Raw genomic sequence first — 22,120 nt, 5'->3', positions numbered from 1 at the left:
TTGTCATTACAACTCTGGACAGGATATTTCCTATGGTGCATCTGTAAACATTGAGAGTATTTGGCAACATGCGAAATTTCCTAGGACTTCTGAGAGCATAGAGGCACTGGTGAACTTTCTTTGCCTTGACGTCTACGACTGGACCACCACACGCTATTGACGTTATTGTTTACTCATGCTTACTGATTGCCAAGAAAGTTCACACCTTTAAAGATGGAATGCTGAACCTAGGAATCTGTTACATCTTAGATTCATTCTTTCCCAGAGATCAAGATGAACTTCTGATCTTTCAATCTACTTCATTATGGCCCTTGCACGCTATCGCCTTCCGGCATTGCACATTTTCTGTAACTCAAAATTTAATGTCATTTGTTTCATGTCATTTCTCGGACACAAGTGTAAAGGACAAAATAATTGTTTCTCTGGATCTGACGCAGCACAAACAAACACACAGTAAGATAAAGGACTCAATGATTTTTAAAAAACTGGATAAATATAAATACTGAAGATAGCTTATATACATAGATTGATTGTCTTCCCATAAAGTGATACTAGGCACAGGAATGCCGGTACATAAGATGACACTGAAAGGAAATGTTAATGTAGCGGGGGAGAGTGGAGGGGTAGGTTAGTGGGTGGAGGTGTGGATCAGCCTTACTGCTTGGGGAAAGTAACACAATATTCTGCATTCTGGTGCTCTTTTTCCTTTTGGACTTCCTCGATGTACTTTGTATGGCATGCTACATCCAGATGACAAAGATTTTCACTTTATCTTGGTACATGTGACAACAGTAAACAAACTCCATTCAAAAGTTCCTAAAGTGGTGTGCCACACCATCTGTTCCTAGACCACCACCAGGACTATTTCCAGTTCGGATAACAGCTCTCCAAAAATTTGACCGAGACACACTCTGGACTTTTCTTAAACAGTTTCTCCCCACTCCAACCTTGCTGGCTACTCCTTTTGAGTTTATCTCAGTTGTGTCCCAATCTTCAGCCTCTCCATCAACTAACCCAGCTCCACCACCTCACCAAACCCTAGAATGGGGAACGTGGAATGGTACATCACAGAACAGGCCCTTCAGCCCACAATGTTGTGCTAACCCTTGAGCCTACTCCAAGATTGTCTGGAAATGTAGTTGAGGCTTGACCCAACAGCAGAGCAGCAGAGACAATTTAACAGTAACTGATATTTTACTAATACACTGCAATATAACAAGCCACAACAGGCCGCAGAACAAGAGAGTACAGATACTTAACAAGGTAACTGAAAGCTAGGAATAACAGATTGATTCTGGCTGGTTTGATGGGTGTTCAAAGAACTGTGGATTAAAGCTGGGTTTAAATCGCCTGCAGGTGATGAGTTGGAAACAAGTGGCAAGGGACTCCTGTTGGCTGGGTGAAGACCGAGAGGTGCCTGCCTGTGCAGGCCTGACAAAGATTAATCTAACCCTTCCCTCCCACACAGCCCTTAATCTTTATTTTATCCATTTGCTCATCGAAGAGTCTCTTAAATGTCTCTATTTTATCTGCCTTTATCACCACCATTGGCAACTCATTCCATGCACCCACCATTCTCTGTGTAATAAAACCTCTGACATCCCCTCTATATTTTCATCCAATCACATTAAAATTATGCCCTCTCAAATTAACCATTTCTGCCCTAGGAAAAAGTCTCTGGCTGCCCACTCTTATCTATCTACCCTCTCCTCTTCTTCTATTGCCCACTCTGGCCTCCTGTTTCTTCTCACTTGTCTATTGCCTTCCCCTGGGTCCCCTCCTCCTTACTTTTCTCCTATGGTCCACTCCCCTCTCCAATCAGATTCCTTCCTCTCCAGTCTATACCTTTCCCACCCACTTGGCTTCACCTATCATCTTCTAGCTATCTTCCTTCCCCTCCTTCCACCTTTTTATTCTGGTGTCTTCCCACTTCATTTCCAGTCCTGAAAAGGGTCTCAGCCCGGAACTATTCGTTCATTTTAATAGATGCTGCCTGACCTCCTGAGTTCCTTCAGCATTTTGTGTGTGTTGCTTTGGATTTCCAGCGTCTGCAGAATTTCTTGTGTTTATGATTTTCCACTCCCTGAATGCCTGTTAACATCCTGTACACCTCTATCAAGTCACGCCTCTCCGCCCTTCGCCCTAAAGAGAAAACCCCTAGCTCACTCAGTCTTTCCTCATAAGGCATGTTGTCCACCTACCCCCATCTCTCAGCTGCAGTTTCCGTCCAGATGTCACCTTCCCCACACTCTCCGCGCTTCCAGCAACTGGTTAGGATTTAAATACTCTGAACCTCTCAATCATAGTTGGAAGTGTAGTGGAAAGGTTTACAAAACTATTTTAATTGAATAAGATGCTATCTGGAGGACAAATGACCAGCGTTTTCCAGTGCTTTGAAGAGTGCACTGTTCTCTGAACTATAGCGTGATTCATGCAAACTGAAAAACTGAAATATGTAACTGGAAGACTTTTGTTGCTTGAAATGATTAGAGACACATTCCAGCACTTCCATCCAGAAGAGGACCCTAGAAACTTACACTAAAGAGTCTACAATGCAAGCAGGCTTCTTTCACTGAGGTTGAATGAAACGGCAACACCAGGTCATGGGTTAAGGTTGAAAGGTGCTGAGGGGTAACTTCTTCACTGAGGGTGGTGAGAGTGTGGAACGAGGTGCCAGTGCAAGTGGTGGATGCAGGTGTGATTTCAACACTCAAGAGAAGTTTGCATAGGTACATGGATGGGAGGGGTATGGTCCAGGCGCAAATTGATGGGACTAGGCAGATCAATAGCTTGACACGGAGTAGATGAACCGAATGGCAGTCCTATAGTATTCTATGGCTCTCTGACTCTGGAAAGAGGCCAATCGGCCCAACAGATCTATGCGAGCACTCCGAGGATTTCCCTGAGCCACATAGAAACACTGATTTCCCTTTCATGTACACATCAACTCACCCTGATTCTCCTCCCTCCCACCTACATGAAGGGCTATTACAGCAGCCAACTAACCAAGAAAATCTTTGGGATGTGGCAGGAAGCCAGAATATCTGGAGGAAACTCCAGATAGGCCACATCTGGAGTATTGCATTAAATTCCCTTTGCCCTGTTATAAAATCGAAAGTCCATGTCAGTATATAGTCATATACACAAATATGTATATGCATACATGGAATGAAAACTCTGCTTACAGTACATGGCGACATTCACAAAAAGCATAAATTAAACATAAATGATACATAAATTTATACGAACAAATAAAGTCTGTTTTAGTGGAAAGTGATCAACACTGTGACAGTATTGATAAACTAGTGATTAGTGTTGTGCAAGTTGGTTCAAGAGTCAAATGGTTGCAGGCAAGTAGCTATTCCTGAACCTGGTGGCGTGGGACTTCAGGCTTCTGTACCTCCTGTCTAATATAGTAAAAGCAAGAAGATAGCATGGCCAAGGTGGTGTGGGGCTCTTCAAAGTTCAAAGTCAAATTTTATTATCAGAGTACATATATGTAACCACATACACCCCTCAAATTCATTTTTCTGCGGGCATACTCAGTAAATCTATAGAATAGTAACTATAACAGGATCAATGAAAGATCAACCAGAGTGCAGAAGACAACAAACTGTGCAAATGCAAATATAAATAAATAGCAGTAAATAACGAGAACATGAAGTAACAAGATAAAGAGTCCTTAAAGTGAGATAATTGGTTGTGGGAACATCTCAATGGATGGGTAAGTGAGTGTGGTTATCCCCTGTTGTTCAAGAGCCTGATGACTGAGGGGTAGTAACAGTTCTTGAACCTGGTGGTGTGAGTCCTGAGGCTCCTGTACCTTCTACCTGATGGCAGCAGTGAGAAGAGAGCATGGCCTGGATGGTGAGGATCTTTGATGATGGAAGCTGCTTTTCTGCAGCAGTGTTTATTATGGAGTGATGTTGCAACATTATGATCGCTTCGATTACCTTGCATGCCATTTTTTATATTATACGTACTGTATGTTCTTTCTTGTATAAATCTGTGTATGTTCTTCTTGTGAGTTCTGTTTGCCTGACGCTATGTGCCTGTGATGCTACTGCAAGTTTTTCATTGACTTGTCCATTTGACAATAAATTTAACTTTGATTTTCACTCTGAGTCATTTTGCCAGGCAGTATATCAATGGAAGTTTATTGCAGCAACACACACAAAATGCTGGTGGAACACAGAAGGCCAGACAGCATCTATAGGAAGAAACACTGTCGACGTTTCGGGCCGAGACCCTTCATCAGTATAACGAGGTACATCGTCAGATGTCCTGACGAAGGGTCTCAGCCCGAAACGTTGACAGTGTTTCTTCCTATAGATGCTGCCTGGCCTGTGTTCCACCAGCATTTTGTGTGTGTTGCTTGAATTTCCAGCATCTGCAGATTTCCTCGTGTTTGTGAAGTTCATTACAGTTAGCAAGGGATGTGAGTTTTGTTTAACACGGTGACAATGATTTGAAATCTAATTTTTAAAATGTTTGACTCTGTCCAGGATTGCCACGTCTGAGAAGAGCTCTGCAACTATTGGTCTGAGTGTGACCGCAACTTCTGGCCACTCCTCGATTCCTCCGAAGGAGACAAGCATTGGAATTTTGGCAGCGGCAGTGTCCAGGTGGGTGAGAGGCTGAGCACGGTGATGAATCACCCCGGCACGTTCAAAACTTTCAGATGCTTTGTGTGTGTGCGCATGTGGTGTATGTTTGTGTGTTAAGTTTCACCAGATTCTAATGTGGTTTATGACCAGTTCTCAAGGTTGTTAAGGACAACCTTAGCCGGGGGTGGTAGTGAGGATAAGCTCCCAAATGTCATGCATCTCAAATAGCCTCTGACACCTAAGCCCAACACCTGGCCGTCGTGTGTGGCTTAGGTAATAGGCCTAGCAAAACTGACACCTTCAAACCCGTCACTGCGGGCAGATGGGGCCCATCAGCCGTGGTTGGCAGCTCATCCAGGAGAAGGAAAGCTCTGATCTCTAACCTCCACAGTGCAGCTATACCCACTCATGGGGAAAGGCTTTGGGAGTAAACTCTGGGGAGAAATCCAGAGCTGGAGTCCCTAAGGCAAGGACTGTGTTGAGTTCAATGCTGACTAGCAACTCCTGTGATTCCACTCGTGCCAATCTGTATCGGTCTCTGCCATTCCTTTGGATTCACCATCTGCGCGGGGAGGGGAAGCCTGCTACGTGGGCAACAGCGTGCTCTCCATATCGTACTGCCCATGCTTGCATATCACATCGACAGCTGGGATGCAACATCCATGATTGACCCCGACTGTTGGAGAGCCTCATCTCATTATGTGCTGTGAGAGGGAGTGTCCTATTGGTATCGCCTTCATCTTTGATGCAGAAAGCTGTGCCAGCCATCTGGGGAGTCTCTGGGTAATCCTGAGCAAAGTCTCTCCTCCCCTCCCCAGAACTTGTCTATCTCTGTTTCTGTCTTTGTCTCATTCCCTGTCCCTATTTCTATTTTCTTCTCTGTTTTTCTCGCTCTCCATCTTTTTTAACCCTCTCTTTCCACTGTTTTTCCCCACTATCTTATCGGTTTACACTAGGACCAGAGCAGCCCATTCCACTTTGTGTTTTAAAAAATAGACTTCCCCATTAACTTAGCCCTCTCACCTTTGACGTACATCTTCCAATATTTAACATTTCTAAGTTAAGGTAAAGGTAAGATCTGAATGTATCAATGCATAAAGATTTAAGATTAGCTTCATTTGCCACAGGTATATAGTGAAATGTATCGCTTGCATCAACGATCAACACAGCACGAGGAAGTGATGAGTGTTGCTGTGCTTCCGGCACCAGTGTAGCACGCCCACAACTTACTAGCCCGTACATCTTTGGAACGTGGGACGAAACTGGAGTACCCAGAGGAAACCTTTGTTAGTCTTTTGTGTGAGAGAGGGGTTTGATGCTCTAGCTGCTGTTTTCCGTGTGGCGCATTCTGTTAGTTTCTCTGCACAGGGGAGGCGGCTGGGGTTAGCAATTTGTTTCCTTTTTGTGCGGGAGGGGTTGATGTTTTTCTTTGAATGACTTCCATGGTGTTCTTTGTTTCGTGGCTATTTGAGAAGACAAGTCTGAAAAATTGTATGCTGCATCCATACTTTGATAATAAGTGAACCTTTGAAACCCTTGCAGTCACAGGGAGAACATAAGGAAAACTCCTTACTGACAGTGGTGGGGATTGAACCCTGATCGCTGACACTGTAAAGTGTTGTGCTAGCCGCTACGCTACTGTGCCGTCCTCATTTCTGTCCCCAGTTAAAAAGATTCTCGCTGTTTACCTTATACGTGTCTCTGTTAATTTTACGAAGTTCTATCTTATCTCCTCCGAGTTACATCGCACGGTTAGCACGTCTCTACTCTTGGCTTGAGTGAGGTTCATGCTGAGTGCATTTGAGATGGATGATGTCCAAGGACGGAGAAGGGATGTAGGAACTGATATTAGAACGTTATCAAATGTCTGATCTGGCAGCCAAGTCAGATGGAAATAAACGATCGTCTGCATAGCACTGCCTCCCCCAGCTAAGTATTTCCATCTTCCCTTTGAATACACAGCAAGTGTTTCCTGTCCAACAGCTAAATTTTCCAGACAGCCAGCTGAGAATCATTGTGATCTCAGTAATTTTATCAGGCATGTGATGGTGTACACAGGAATGATTGGGAATAAACAGGGGCCCGTAACACAAGAAGAAAATCCGTCAAGGATGGATCAAAGGATCCAAAAGAAATGGCAAATAAACTGTGGAATGTCTGGTTGATGGTTCAGAGCTTTGCTCTGGCGGATCATTAAAACAGTTCTGTTTTAAATTATGACGTTTCTTTTTGATGTTGACAGCTATCTTTTTGATGTTGAAGCAAGGCAGCTTCGGAAGGAGATTGGAGAGGAATCTAAATTTAAAGGTCAGGCTGCGTAGGAGGCAGATATGGCAGAGGAATCAGGAATCCAACCACCACACTCCCTCAAGGAAATCCCTCCTAATTCCTACATCATTGCAGTGTAATTCACCATGGGACGGGCTCTTCAGTCCAGAGTCAGAATCGGATTTAATATCGCTCTCATTTGGTGTGAAATTTCTTGTTTTGCACCACCAGAGATAAAAAAGATTATTATAATTTTTAAAATAAATAAACAGAGGAAAATAAAGGAATAATGAGGAAGTGTACAGAGGTTTGTGGACTGTTCAGAAATCTGATGGAACAACTCGAATATGCTACAGCCAGTATACTTATCTCAGCTGGTTCCATTTGCCTGTGATGGTCCATATCCCTCTAATCTCTCCAGAGAGGCTGGAAGAGCTGAGGAAGCAGGGAGTCTACAGAAGTTCTTAGACATATTGGGAGAATGCCCAAAGAGGTGCCAGATGGAATACAGTGTACATTCATGCAGTTTGGCAGAAGGAATAAAGATGTGGACTACTTTCTAAATGGGGAGCAAATTCAGAAGACAGGGGTGCAAAGGGAACTGGGAGGCCTCGTGTAGGTTTCCCTAGAAGTTAACTTGCAGGTTAAGTTGGTGGTGAGGAAGGCAAATGCAATGTTGGTATTCATTTCGAGAGGACTAAAATACAGTAGCAAGTGTGTAATGTTGGGGCTTTATAAGGCATTGGTCAGACTGCACTTGGGAGCAGTGTGAACAGATTTGGATCCCTTATCTAGGAAAGGATGGAGAGGGTCCAGAGGAGGTTTACAAGAATGATCCCAGGAATGAAAGGGTTAACACATGAGCGTAAGATGGCCCTGGGCCAGTACTCAGTAAGTTTAGAAGAATGAGGAATAATCTCATTAATACCTACTGAATATTGACAGGCCTAGATAGAGCAGACATGGAGGTATGTTTCCTATGTTTCCACAGAGTACTGTGTCCAGTTCTGGTCGCCTCACTATCGGAAGGATGTGGAAGCATTGGAAAGGGTACAGAGGAGATGTACCAGGATGCTACCTGGTTTAGAGTGTATGAATTATGATCAGAGATTAAGAGAGCTAGGGCTTTACTCTTTGGAGAGAAGGAGGATGAGAGGAGACATGATAGAGGTGTACAAGATATTAAGAGGAATAGACAGAGTGCCTCTTCCCTCTTCCCCAGGGCACCACTGCTCAGTACAAGAGGACATGGCTTTAAGGTAAGGGAAGGGAAGTTCAAGGGGGATATTAGAGGAAGGTTTTTCACTCAGAGAGTGGTTGGTGCGTGGAATGCACTGCCTGAGTCAGTGGTGGTGGCAGATACACTAGTGAAGTTTAAGAGACTACTAGACAGGTATATGGAGGAATTTAAGGTGGGAGGTTATATGGGAGGCAGGGTTTGAGGGTCAGCACAACATTGTGGGCTGAAGGGCCTGTAATATGCTGTACTATTCTATGTTCTATAAGAGATGAGTCTGGGACCAAAGGGCACAACCACAGAATAGAAGAGCATCTGCTTAGAAGTACCATCCTGCACCCCCATATGCCACAAGTGAATTCACTTAATCCCAGCTGCCTGTACCTGACTCATCCTTTCTTCTTTTCCCCAGCCAGGACCTCAACATCCCTGATCATCCGGAGTTCCCTACTCCTGCCAAACTTGCCCTTCACCTTAATGAGAACATGTAGACATTGATCCATCACTATCTCACCTTTAAAAGTCTCCCACTTGCCTGTGGTCCCTCTGCCCGCAAACAACCTGCTCCAATTGACTTTTACAAGCTCCTGTCGCATGCCCTCAAAATTTACCTTGCCCCCGTTTAGAACTTGAACCTGCGAATTAGTCCCATCCCTTTCTGTCTTGAGATAAAATCAGGCCCTCTAGCTGCACCAAATAAGGAGCCTAAATTTAGTTGGCTTCTGGTCAGAATAGGAGGACTTTAGAACAGAGCTGAGGAGGAATTTCTGGAGCCAGAGACAATGTTCCCTCTAAGGTGTGCATGTGTGCGTGCCCACGCATCTTTTGCTGCTAACGCACAAAAGGTCGTCACTCTGTCCCTCGTTGGCATGTTAAGTTTCTTTCATGATCGTACACAATCACATTTCCTTTTCCGGTTTCTGATGTGGACGGTGTTGACAATGTGGAGTTTGCGATGATTTGTCTGCAGATTTTGGAACTGGCTTATTTACACCGATTTTATTGAAAAAACTATTCAGTGCACACATGTAGTTGTCACAGGGCAAAAATTGCACAGCACAATATTTTTGCGCACACTGGTCATTAGAAATTAGAAGGAACATTGGCCTGAGGTTGTTAAATCAGTGGAATTCATTGCCATAAACAGTCATGCAGGCCAAGTCATTGGGTATATTTAATGCAGAAGCTGATTGTTTCTTGATTTGTAAAAAGACATCAAAGGTTACTGAATCAGTGTAATTCATTGCCAGAGAACCCTATAGAGGCCAAGTTATTTGGTATATTTAAAGCGGGGTTTGATAGATTCTTGATTAGTGAGGGATCAATTGTTACTGGGTGGAGGGAGAAGAATGGGGTTGAGAATGAAAGTAAATCAGCCGTGATCATGTTGCAGAGTAGACTCGGTGGGCTGAATGGCTTCCTATGTCTCATGGTAGGCAGTCACGTGTTTCTGGCCTGAAATACCGGAAGTTCTTCCCACACCGTCTTGATTTAGCTACATATGATTTCCATTGATTTGCATCCATTGGTTAGTGCTTCCCTTTTTTTTTGTCCATTCCTCATTCAAGCTCCCCTTTCACCCGTTCTCTTCACCTGTCCATCACTGTCCTCTGGTGGCCCCTCCTTTTCTCCTTTCTCCCATGATCCACTGACCTCTCCAGTCAGATCCCTCCCTCAGCCCCTTTACCTCTTCCACCTCTCAGCACCATGCTTTTCACACCCCCCCTCACCCATCACCTTCCAGCTTCTACTCCTCCCCCTGCCGCATCTTCGTATTCTGGTTTCTTCCCACTTCCCTTCCAGTCCTGATGAAGACTCTTCGTATTGCTTTGGTATATTTACCTGCCCAATAATGAATTATTGTTCTGCTGTGGGCGGTGAAAAGAAGTGATGATTAAACACCTTTTCGATAACCAGACTCACTTACAGAAGAAATCCAAACAGTCAGAAATTGATGGTGCAAACCACCCACCTACCATTTGAAAATAAATTCTAGGAGGTTCAAACAGTGCGTATGGTTGTAAACTTTGCATTAATCTGCACTCCATGGGCTAAACTAAACAAGGCCAAGAAAAGTTTGGATATCACAAAGAAATCCACAAATGCTGGTAACCAGAAATAAAAATAGACAATGCAGGAATAGCACAACAGCTCAGGGGACATTATGATGCTTAGTGTTTCCAGCATTTGCTGCATTTATTTTATCAAGAATACACTTAGGGAAATGGAACAATCGTATTGGCAGCAAGGTAACATTGCGGCTAATAGAACACTATAACAGCACCAAGGACCCAGCTTCAATACCACTGCTGTCTGTCTACAAGGATGTTCTCCCGGTACTTACTTACTACCCGTTATGCCACTGGCGTTTAGGGCAGCAATGAAGGTCCTCTGTCTGTCCTTGGCCATGAAACCAATTTCGGCCTTGGTCTTGGCAACATTCAGGGCTTCCTTCACCAGGCCAGTAGCTTCCACTTGGTTTTCATTATCATCAGCCTTGCATGTTCCGGGGGGAGTCTCAGGAATACCGTCGCACTCAGATGTAGAAGGATTCTTCATTGCTGTTTCCGTCACAGCTTTGTTTTACCATTCAGGGTTGTTGGCCCTGAACTTGGCCCCCCCCCCAACCTGGAGGACTGGTGGACCACTCTTAGTCTGGCCTCTGTTTGTCATGGGTGACCCTTTCGAGAGTCAAAGCATAAAGCCCTGATTCAACCAGTATAGCTCTCCGGGTCATTGAGGCATGCAAGCCTCCAAATCATGACAAGGTTATGGTCCTCTTAGACTTTGCTCTTCCATTGACCAAGTGGATTGCCCCTGGGTGCTCCAGATCACTCCCACGTTTCATAAGATACAGGAGCCATTTTGCCCATTGAGTCTGCTTTGCCATTCGATCGTGTTTAATTTATTATCCTCTCAGCCCCATTCCAAAGATGTAGAGATTGGTCCTGACGAAGGGTCTCGGCCCGAAACGTCGACAGTGCTTCTCCTTATTAATGCTGCCTGGCCTGCCGTGTTCCACCAGCATTTTGTGTGTGGCGATTGGTATGCTAATTGGTCACATGGTTTTTTGGGCTGGAAGGGCCTGTCAATCTAAGCACAGAACAGAAATGGGCCCATTTGGCCCAACTTATCCATATTGATCAGGATGCCTTTATATGTTAATTCCATTTGCCCACATTAGCTCCATACCTCTCAATTCCCTTCCTATCTCAACACCTGCCCAAATGGCATTTTAAGTAAAACACAAGAGATTCTGAAGATGCTGGGAATCCAGAGTAACATGCACAAAATGATGGATGAATTCAGCAGGTCAGACAGCATCTATGGAGACGGATAAACATTTCATGTTTCAGGCTGAGATCCTTCATCAGTTTTGGGCTCCTTATCTCAGAAGGGATATATTGTCATTAGAGAGAGTCCCGAGGAAGTCCATGAGGATGATAATGGGAACGAAGGGGTTAATATATGAGGTGTGTCTGGCAGCTTTGGGCCTGTACTCACAGGAATTTAGAAGAATGCAGGGGGATCTCAGTGAAACCTACTGAATGTTGAAAGGACAAGATAAGGTGGGTGAAGAGAGGATGTTCCCTCTAGTGGGGGTATCCAGAACTAGAGGGCACAGCTCAAATTTGAGGGGGGGGTGACATTTTAGAACAGAAGTAAGGAGGAAATTTTTTTTTAGCCAAGGAGCAGTGAATCTGTGGAATGCTTTGCCAAAGAAAGTGGTGGAGGCCAAGTCCGTGGGTACATTCAAAGCAGAAGATGATAGAATCATGATTGGTCGGGGCATCAAGGGATATTGTGAAAGAGCACATGTATGGAATCCGGGATCAGGACTTGATGGGCTGAGTGGCCTAATTCTGCCCCTATGTCTTATGGACATTCAAGAGCTGTAATTGTACCTGCCTCCAGTGCGTTCTCTGGCAGCTCATTCCAACCACAACCCTCTGTGCAGCAAAGTCTGTCCCTCAGATTACCTTAAAGTTTCTTTCCTCTAACTAAAACTTTTCCCTCCAGTTTCGGACTTCTCAACTTGGATACCTCACTGAGTAGTTAGAGTTAGGGATTTCCAGTTCAAAAGTACAATGATATTGCAGGGACTTGAGGACCTGAGTTATAATGAAAGGCTGAATGGGTTGGGACTTTATGACCTGGAGCACAGACAGAGGTATACAAAATTATGAGAGATATAGATAGGGCCAATGCATGTAAGCTTTTTTCACTGAGGCTGGGTAAGACTAGAACTACGTCATGGGTTAAGGGTGAAAGGGGAACCTGAGGGAGAACTCTTTCACTCAGAGGTTGGTAAGAGTGTGGAACGAGCAGAAGTGGAGGTTACAGGTTCAATTGACCCATTTAAGAAAAGTGTGGATAAGTACATGCATGGAAGGGGTACGGAGCGCTACGGTTTGGGTGCAGGTTAATGGGGCTAGGCAGAATTGACTAAATGGGCTGAAGGGCTTGCTTCTTGCCTGTAACAACCTTTGATTCTAAAACTGCAATAATAACCAGAACCAATTATTTCCACTTTCTCTAGGCTGGAGCGTAACCCGATGCCCAGAATGTTTGGACAGGGTCCAGAGCGTGGATTGTTTGAACACTTGACTCCCCAGGTATAGTTTGCGTCTGTAGCGAGAGGTTTGATTATTTGCACTCATCGTTTATTCTGTAGTTTATATTAATTGTGGGTTGGCAGGGTGGAGATATGACCCTATTAAATCTGCCAAGACCATAATCACAGACATTTTTGACACAATACACAATGAATGAATGAGTGTTAATGCTGCCACAAAACAAGAAATTCAATGTTAGCAAACCCAATTCAGATTCTGATGCTTTTGCTCCAGGGAAAGCCATAAGACCATAAGAAATAGGAGCAGAATTAGGCCATTCAGCCCATCGAGTCTGCTCCGCCATTCCATCATGGCTGATCCTGGATCCCACTCAAACCCATACACACCTTCTCGCCATATCCTTTGATGCCCTGATCAATCAGGAAATGGCCAGCTTCCACCTTAAATACACAAATGGACTTGTTCTCCACTGCAGTCTGTGGTAGAGCATTCCACAGATTTACTACTCTCTGGCTAAAAAAATTCCTCCTTACCTCTGTTCCAAAGGGTCGCCCCTCAATTTTGAGGCTGCGCCCTCTAGTTCGGGATAACCCCACCATAGGAAACATCCTCTCCACGTCCACCCTATCTTGTCCTTTCAACATTCAGTAAGGTTCAATGAGATCCTCTCCCACTCTCCCCACCCCCGCATTCTTCTAAATTCCAGTGAGTACAGGCCCAAAGCTGCCAAGTGGTCCTTATATGTTAACCTCTTCATTCCCGGAATCATCCTCATAAACCTCTTCTGAGAGATGGGGCCAAAAATTGTTGACAATACTCCAACTGCAGCCTGACTAGTGTTATATAAAAGCTCAGCATTACCTCCTTGCTTTTACATTCTATTCCCCTATAAAACAAGTCCATCCCATCCAATCTCCACAGTACCACAGTCTTCCAATTCAGGCAATGTCATGTTCTTTGGGTTGAGCCGGATTGCGTTAGAACCAACAAATGCCCCATGGTTGCTTCCTCCTCTACACTGGCCCTCCATTCCACTGCTGCAACTACAGTATGCTGCCCAACGCACTGCTGGTCAACCCTGCTTTCAGCTGTCCCCACGGTCTCTCCCCTCCCAAAGTAAATGAGTTTCTTCAGTTCTGCAACACTCTGAACGCCGTGCACTGCTCCAACTCTGGCCTCTTCTCCTTCCCCAAGTTTAATCTCATTACCATTGGTCAACATGTCTTTTGACTCTGGGATGCCAATCCTTTGATTGAGCTTTGGTCGTCCGCTCCAACAGTGTCCCAGCTGGCAGAGACACTGCCTTGCAAGGAAGGGTACAAAGCTTGCAGTGGGATCTGCACCAGCTGGAAAATGTGCTGAAAAATGGCAGATGGAATTTAATGCGGAGGTCTGTGAAATGTTGCATCTTGGGAGGGCAAACCAGGGTAGAACTTACACAGTGAACAGCAGGGCACTGAAGAGTGTGGTAGAGCAGAGCAGAAGGATCTGGGAATATGGACCCATAATTTCTTGCAAGTGGGGTTACAGGTAGACAAGGTTGTAAAGAGAGTTCTTGGTGCATTATCCTTCATAAATCAAAGTATTAAATATAGGAGTTGGGCTGTTATGTTAAAGTTGTATAAGACATTGGTGAGGCCTAATTTGGAGTCATGTGTGCAGTTTTGAACACCTACCCACAGAAAAGATATAAATAAGATAAAAAGAGTACAGGGAATATCTACAAGGATGTTGCCGGGACTTGTTATGCCGGCAACAAGAGTAAGTTATAGGGGCAGATTGAATAGGTTAGGACTTTAGGACTTCACCTGGAGCATAGGGGAATGAGGGGACATTTGATGGAGGTGTACAGAAGTATGAGGGGTATAGATGAGTAAACACAAGTAGGTTTTCTCCACTGAGTTAGGCAAGACTAGAACCATAGATTAAGGGCGAAAGGTGAAATATTTAAAAGGAGGAACTTCTTCACTCAGAGGGTGGTGAGAGCGTGAAACAAGCTGGCAGCAGAAGTGATGGATGTGGGTTTGATTTCAATGTTTAAGAGGAATGTGGATCCGTACATGAATGGGAAGAGTATGGAGGGATAACGGTCATGGTAAGGGTTGATGGGACTAGGCAGAATAACAGTTTGGCACAGACTAGATGGGCCAAAGGGACTGTTTCTATGCTGTAGTGCTCCATAACTCTACAACTCACAGTGCCAGAGACCCCAAGTTCGACCCCGACCTCCAGTGCTGCTTTTGTGGAGTTTGCATGTTCTCCCTGTGGGTGCATGTATTTCCTCCGGGTGCTCTGCTTTCTTCCCTCACCACTCAGGTACGCTGGTCAGTGGGCCAACCGGCCGTTGTAAATTGCTGGTAGTGTCTCAGTGAGCGGCAGTGGGGAGCAAGGGATCTATCGAGAATGAAAGGAGAATTAAAATCAGATTAACGTCAGATTCATGTGAAAGGGTGGATGCTGGTTAGTGCAGTTTCAATTGGTGAAGGGCCAGTTTTTGTGCAACACCTCATTGTCCTGTTCAGACCGTGCTACAGGATAAGGTGCATGAATAGTTTTCACTGAAATTAGAATTGAACACTGCAGCCTGATAGGATCATACTGACAAATATTTAATCTATTCTGATAAACTGAGACATAAGTAATGGGTTTAACAATGCAGGGCTGACTTGTAAATCAGATAGTGAGTCAACACAGAGTCAACAAAGTTCTGGATAAGCTTCAACATTAATATCAAGCTCATTATCTATTTTTGAACTGCATCATCACAAAAGAAACTGTGTTTCTACAAGTCAAGACATCTGATCGCCAAAATAACTCCAGATGCATTTGAGAAATATTCAAAACTCTTTCAACTGATCTTCTTCAAAATGTGAGCAACACACACAAAATGTTGGAGGAACTTAGTAGGTCAGCCAGCAACTATGGAGGACAACAAATAAATAATGTTTCAGGCTGAGAATATCAGGTGTTGCTCCTCCACCCTGAGTGGGGCCTCACCATGACAGTAGAGGAGGCCGTAGACTGCCATGTCAGAATGGGAATGAGAAGTAGAATTAAAATGGGTGGCCCCTGGGAGATCCCGCTGGCTGTGGTGGATAGAGTAAAGGTGCGCGATGAAGCAGGCCCCCAATCTACGTCGGGTCTCACTGATGTAGAGGAGGCCTCACCGAGAGCACCGGATACTGTAGGTGACCCCGACAGACTCACAGGTGAAGTGTCGCCTCACCTGGAAGGACTATTTGGGGCCCTAACTGACGGTGAGGGCAAAGTTGAAGGAGCAGATCTAGCACTTGTTCCGCTTGCAGGGATAAGGGCCAGGATGGAAATCTGAAATGTGACGTGCAGTAAGCCAGGAAGTTCCTTTTGCAGTTTCAGTACACAAGGGGGAAACGGCAGTCACTAAATGCCTGGCACATTGCCCAAACTGTATACTATCACGTCATGTCTGAGATGGCAAGACTAACTTTGTAATTGGGTGTCCGCTTATAGAAATGCTCTCATTAAGTAAATTGAGAGTGTCAGGATTCCAATAATATGCTGATGTTTGTGATGCTGAAACTGCTCAGAAGTAGATTCTCTCTTTGTAACTTCCTCACCAGGGAACTGACTTCCTGATTTCAGCTCAGAGCCACAAAAGCAAATGTTTCATGGACCAGCCAGCATCAGCAGCTGTTTAGCCCTTGGCACATGCTCCGCTGTACTTTCATCACCTTGCCTACTTCTGAATTGACAACTTTTGGGAGCCATAAGAGGGAAATAGAAAATAAAATAATTTCGGGTTTTGCTTAAATTACTAAGGGGTAGTTTCCCCAGTCATTGGCTGCCAACATAGATACACAGCTGACGATGGCATTTTTTTCTAATTTTCTGCTACTTTCATTCATGTTCTTGTTTATTTGCTCCCAATGTACGGGACATTGCAGGCAAAGACAGTGTTAGCGACTGGAATTGGTTTATTATTGTCACATGTACCAAGATCCAGTGAAAAGCTTCTCTAGCATAGTCTTCATACAGATCAGATCACTGCACTGTTCATTGAGGTAGAACAAGGTAAAACAATAACAGAATAAAGTGCAACCAGCTACAGGTAGACAAGAAGGGGCAAGATCAGAAGGAGGTGGATTGTGAAGCCAATCATACAAGAGGTCCATCAGGAGTCTGAAAACAGTGGGGGGAAAGCTGCCCTTCTGCCTAGTTAAATGTCCTTTCAGGCTCTTGTATCTTCTGTCCAATGGAAGGGGGGAGAAAAGAGAATGTCCAGGGGCAGGATGGGGGTTGTTGCCCTTAGTATGAGTGGCTTGTTGTTCCATTCATGGGTCAACCACGTTTTATTGGGCCTAGAGTTATGTGTGGTGTTGGTCTGCTAACTAAAGGTAGATTTTATTCCCTGGGACCATTAGATTTTACAATAGTTTCTTAATAATTGTTACAGATTCCATCTGTTTACTACCAATTTGAAAGCAACTACAAAAAATCCCAGATTTTTCATGAGATAAATCCAGGAGCTGCTTTACTCCAGGCCTTATTTCCTCTCCTACGCTAGTTCAATGATGCTCTCCATTCCCTTTAATAACCTCCTATGATCCATCCTCCATAACTCTGCAGGGTAGAGAAATCCAGGCATGCACTTTGAACTGAAGTGACCGTTCTCGTGACTGATTTTGTTTTTTTACTTTCTTCCTAATTCATTTTTTACTTTGGCTTATTACATCACCCACCGACAGATTTGTAAGCTCACAAGTATTATGTCAATTAGGAGCTATGGTGGCAGAGTAGAGCATTGGTTAATGTGTCATATTGGACCTCCAGATGTAAGATCGGGGGTCTATTCCTGTCGTCTGTAAGGAGTTTGTATGTTCTCTCTGTGACCACATGGGTTTCCTCCGGGTGCTCTGGTTTCCACCCGCATAGGTTCTTGATTAGTAATCTTAAATCTTTATCAAATCTGAAGTGGCCTTGATAGATTAGTGAGGCTCAGAACCATGGTTTGATGTAATTGGCAGACTGTGTAGAGAACCGGCAGGCTGAATTGGAATCATTATCCCTCAGAATCCCAGCAACAAGATTTCTTCGTATTCAATCTGGGCAGCCTCAATGGTACTGATTTCTCTAAATTCCCATAATTCTCCCCCTCACCCTCTTCCCTCTTTCTCCATCCCTCATTATGGCTCCCCTCAGACCCCTTCCCTTAGAGGGCACGTGCTATTACGAGAGGCTGGACAAACGTGGGTTGTTTTCTCTGGAGCGCAGGAGGCTGAAGGGAGATCTGATAGAGCTTTATAAGATTATGAGAGGCATGGATAGAGTAGACAGGGAGTATCTGTTTCCCAGGGGTGAAATGTCTAGTACTAGAGGGCATGCATTTAAATTGAAAGGGAGTAGGTTCAAGGGGGATGTGAGGGGTAAGTTTTTGAACTCAGAGAGTGATGGATGCCTGGAATGTGCTGCCTGGTATGGTGGTAGAGGAAAATACACTACAGACTTATAGGAGATATTTGGATAGGCACATGGATATAAGGAAGACAGAGGGATATGGACATGGTGCAGGTCGAAGGGATTAGTGTTTGGGTGTTTTTGAATAAGAATCAGAATCAGGTTTATTATCACCGGCATGTGTTGTGAAATTTGTTAACTTAGCAAATTTCGCGACACATGCCAGTGATAATAAACCTGATTTGTTTTTTAGCAGGTTTGGCAGAACATTGTGGGTTAAATGGCCTGTTCCTGTGCTGTACTGTTCTATGTTCTCCTCACCTGCCCATCACCTCCCTCTGATGCCCCTCCTCCCTCCCATTCTCCCATGGCCCACTCTCCTTTCCTATTAGATTCCTTCTTCTTCAGCCCTTCAGCTTTTCCTACTCCTTTCCACTTCACCACCCTCCCCCCCCCCCCACTAATCTTCCCCTCACCTGGCTTCACCTATAATCTTCCAGTTTGAACTTCTCCCCGAACCCCACCTCCTTATTGTGGCTTCTTCCCCCTTCATTTCCAGTCCTGATAAATGGCCTCAGAATGAAGCCTTGCCTGTTTATTTCCCTTCATAGATGCTGCCTGACTTGCTGATTTCCTCCAGAAATTTTTGTGTGTTACCCTGGACCTCCAGCATCTGCAGAATCTCTTGTGTTTTTGATAGGTTAGTGATGCACTGAACCAGTCTGCGGTAAAATGTGGTTGCATGCAATTGGAAAACTATGTAGAGAACCGATAAATTGAATCAGAATAAACACGAGATTGTGCAGATGCTGGAAATCAGGAGCAACACACACAAAATGCTGGAGGAACTCAGCAGGTCAGGCAGCATCAATGGAAATGAATATGCAGTCAATTTTCAGACCGAGACCCTTCTTCATGACAGATTACCGGTATTCTGAATCAGAATAACTAACATTCAGAAACCCAACAACAAGATTTCTTCAATGAAATATTTCAGTCTCCTGTTGTCAAATATTCTTGGCAGTGCTTCAAGGGTTTTTAGTCATCACATGCATTATTGATTTCCGCTCTTTTATTTGAGAAGACCAAATGTTCTTGAATTGTTGCTCTACTTTAAGATCACATTTCTTGAGCCAGAGCTAAAATTTACAATCAGATTATAATAATGTTAATCGTATTTTAATATCATGAGTCTGGGCGGCATAAAAATTTAATGTCGCTTAGTGTATTAGTTTGCCAAAGAGTTCCAGAACTAAAATGGGTTTTTTTTGGATCTATAAAAAAAATTACAGTAACCGTAACGACCTCAGTACAATAACATCCCACAGATCAGTGGATAGGTGGGATTTCATCCATTCACAACACGCTGTCGGTTAGGCACTGGATGTGGTGTTTCCCAGCCTGGCACGGTAACATAGCAGTTACGCATTGTTTCACTGCGCCAGCAACCCCCAAGTTCAATTCCTGCCGCTGTCTGTAAAGAGCTTGCATGATGTCCCCATGACTGTGTTGGTTTCCTCTGGCTGCCCCTGTTTCCTCCCACATCAGAGTCAGGCTTAATATCATCGGCATACTGCAGGTCATGAAATTTGTGAGCCTAGCACCGGCAGTACCCGACAAGTAGAGAGAAAAAAATAAATGAATTTCAGTAAGTGGATTGATAGTAAATAGTTAAATTAAAAAGTAGCAGTGTAAAAACAAAACCAATTTTAAAAAAGTGAGGTGGTGCTCACGGGTTCAATGTCCGTTTAGAAATAGGATGGCAGAGGGGAAGAAGCTGAATCGCTGAGTGTGTGCCTTCAGGCTTCAGTACCTCCTCTATGGTGGTAGCAATGAGAAGAGGGCATGGGCCGGGTGATGGGGATCCTTAATAATGGACGCCGCCTTTCTGAGGCACCGCTCCTTGAAGATGTCTTGGATACTCCGGAGGCTGGAACCTGGAGCTGACTAATTTTGCAAGTTTCTTAGCTTCTTTCAGTCCTCTCACATTCCGAAGATGAGCGGGTTAGTAGGTTAATTGGTCACATGGGTATAATTGGGCAGTGCGGGCTCGTTGGGCAGGAGGGGCTTGTTGCTGTTCTGTATCTCTAAATCTAAGTCTGATGTGATTCAGATCTGGAGCAATAAGAGAAACTGTAGCTGCTTCTGTCTTCAAACTGCGGCATGATCCACTCACTTCAAGCAGAGTCTTTCTTTTCCCTGAGTACATCATTTAAAATGTGTCGCGACTGAATCTTGTTGATTGTGTTCTTAAGCCAAAGCAAGCATAAGGGACCCATCCCAAAGATTTCTGAGTCAACTGCGCAATCATAACACAAGAATATCTGGAGATGCTAGGAATCCAGCCAACACACACAAAATTGCTGGAGGAACTCAGCAGGCCAGGCAGCAACTATGGAAAGAGTAAACGGTCGACATTTCGGGCCAAGACCCTTCATCTGATGAGGGTTCTCAGCCTGAAACATTGACTGTTTACTCTTTTCCATAGATGCTGCCTGGCCTACTGAGTTCCTCCAGCATTTTGTGTGTGTTACGCAATTTTAATCTTGGTGCATGAACCTACGTACACAGCTTGAAAGGTTAGCGATACACCAAACCATTAGGGGCAAAACCTGGCAGACTCGATGGGCCGAATGGTGTAATCCTGCCCCCCCCCCCCCTGTCTTAGGGAGTTGTTACAAAGAGGTGGGGATAGCCTATAAGCACTGCCACACTTCCAGTGCCAAGGTAGCATGCCCATAACGTACTAACCCTAATCCGTATGTCCTTGTAATGTGGGAGGAAATAGAATCACCCAGTGGAAACCCTGTGCAGTCATGGGAAGAACGTACAAGCTCCTTCCAGACAGTGGGAGAATTGAACCCAGACCGACACCTCCGTAAAGCGTTGTGCCAACCACTGTGCTAACTTGCCACCCCTGACTGCATTGTGGTGTGTCGAAACCCTCCCTTGGGTGAACTGCAAGACGAAGTGTCCAGTTCCCTTTTGTGATATCCAGGCCCATGACAGGAGTGGGTGCAAGTACATCAAAACAGGCATATCCAGGCAAGAATTTGATTACAAAGACTGTGTCCCAGGCTTATATTGGAGTTTAGTTCATGTAAGTATGAGGTATTGCATTCCAGGAAGATAAATAAGGAAAAGATTTTCACAGTGAGAATGTTATAGAACAGAGAGACCTTGGAGTACAAGTCACTCTTTGTCAGTCTTTGTGTTAATGTATAATTTTCCATAAATTAATCATATTTATCATATTTCTTTAGTTTCCTGTAATTGCCTGGAGGAAAATGAATCTCAAAAATACCATGTGGTCACATATATTATATTTACTTTGATTTTTTTAATGTGGACATGAAAGAGCTGTCACAAGTAGACAAGGCGGCATAGGAGGTTTCTGGTACACTGGCCTTCATTCATCACTGAGTATAGAAGCTGGGATGCACAGAAAATGCTGGAGGAGCTCAGCAGGCCAGGCAGCATCTATGGAAAAGAGTAAACAGTCGACATTGTGGTCTTGGCCCGAAACACCAACTACTTGCTCATCTCCATCGATGTTGCCTCGCCTTCTAAGCTCCTCCAGCATTGTGTGTGTGTGTGTGTGAGTGTGTGTGTGTGTGTATGTGAGTGTGTGTGTGTGTGTGTGTGTGTGTGTGTGTGTTGCTTTGGATTTCCAGCACCTGCAGATTTTCTTTTGTTTATAGAAGTTGGGATGTTATGCTGTAGTTGTACAAGACGTTGGTGAAGTGGCATTTGGAATATTGTGTTCAGTTTTGGTCACCCTGCTAGAGGAAAGATGCTTTTAAAATGGAAAGGAGATTTAGACCATAAGACATAGGAGCAGAATTAGGCCATTCAGCCATTTCATCATGGCTGATCCATTTCCCTCTCAATCCCATTCTCCTGCCTTTTTCCCATGTCTTTTAATGCCCCAACTAGTCAAGAATCCATCAGCCTTAAATACATCTAGTTACCTAGCCTCCACAGCCGTCTGTGGCAAC

General features: G+C 44.4%; 1 protein-coding gene and 1 long non-coding RNA gene across 2 annotated transcripts in view; one reads left to right on the top strand and one right to left on the bottom strand.

Moving 5' to 3' along the window:
- The window catches only part of LOC140717311 (N-fatty-acyl-amino acid synthase/hydrolase PM20D1-like), a 98,071-nt gene that overhangs the window by 35,568 nt on the left and 40,383 nt on the right, over positions 1-22,120 (top strand). The window contains exons 5-6 of the mRNA XM_073030776.1: positions 4,506-4,625; positions 12,653-12,728. Coding sequence (XP_072886877.1) covers positions 4,506-4,625; positions 12,653-12,728 — 196 coding nt within the window. The remainder of the gene's footprint in view (positions 1-4,505; positions 4,626-12,652; positions 12,729-22,120) is intronic.
- Positions 14,174-22,120, bottom strand: part of LOC140717314 (uncharacterized) — a 39,261-nt gene continuing 31,314 nt past the window's right edge. The window contains exon 4 of the long non-coding RNA XR_012096514.1: positions 14,174-15,083. This is a non-coding gene — a long non-coding RNA (uncharacterized lncRNA). The remainder of the gene's footprint in view (positions 15,084-22,120) is intronic.

Source organism: Hemitrygon akajei, chromosome 27 (genome assembly GCF_048418815.1).
Source record: "Hemitrygon akajei chromosome 27, sHemAka1.3, whole genome shotgun sequence".
Taxonomy (NCBI): Eukaryota; Metazoa; Chordata; class Chondrichthyes; order Myliobatiformes; family Dasyatidae; genus Hemitrygon; species Hemitrygon akajei.
Note: the sequence above shows the minus strand (reverse complement) of the source record. Positions and strands in the feature narration are given on the sequence as shown.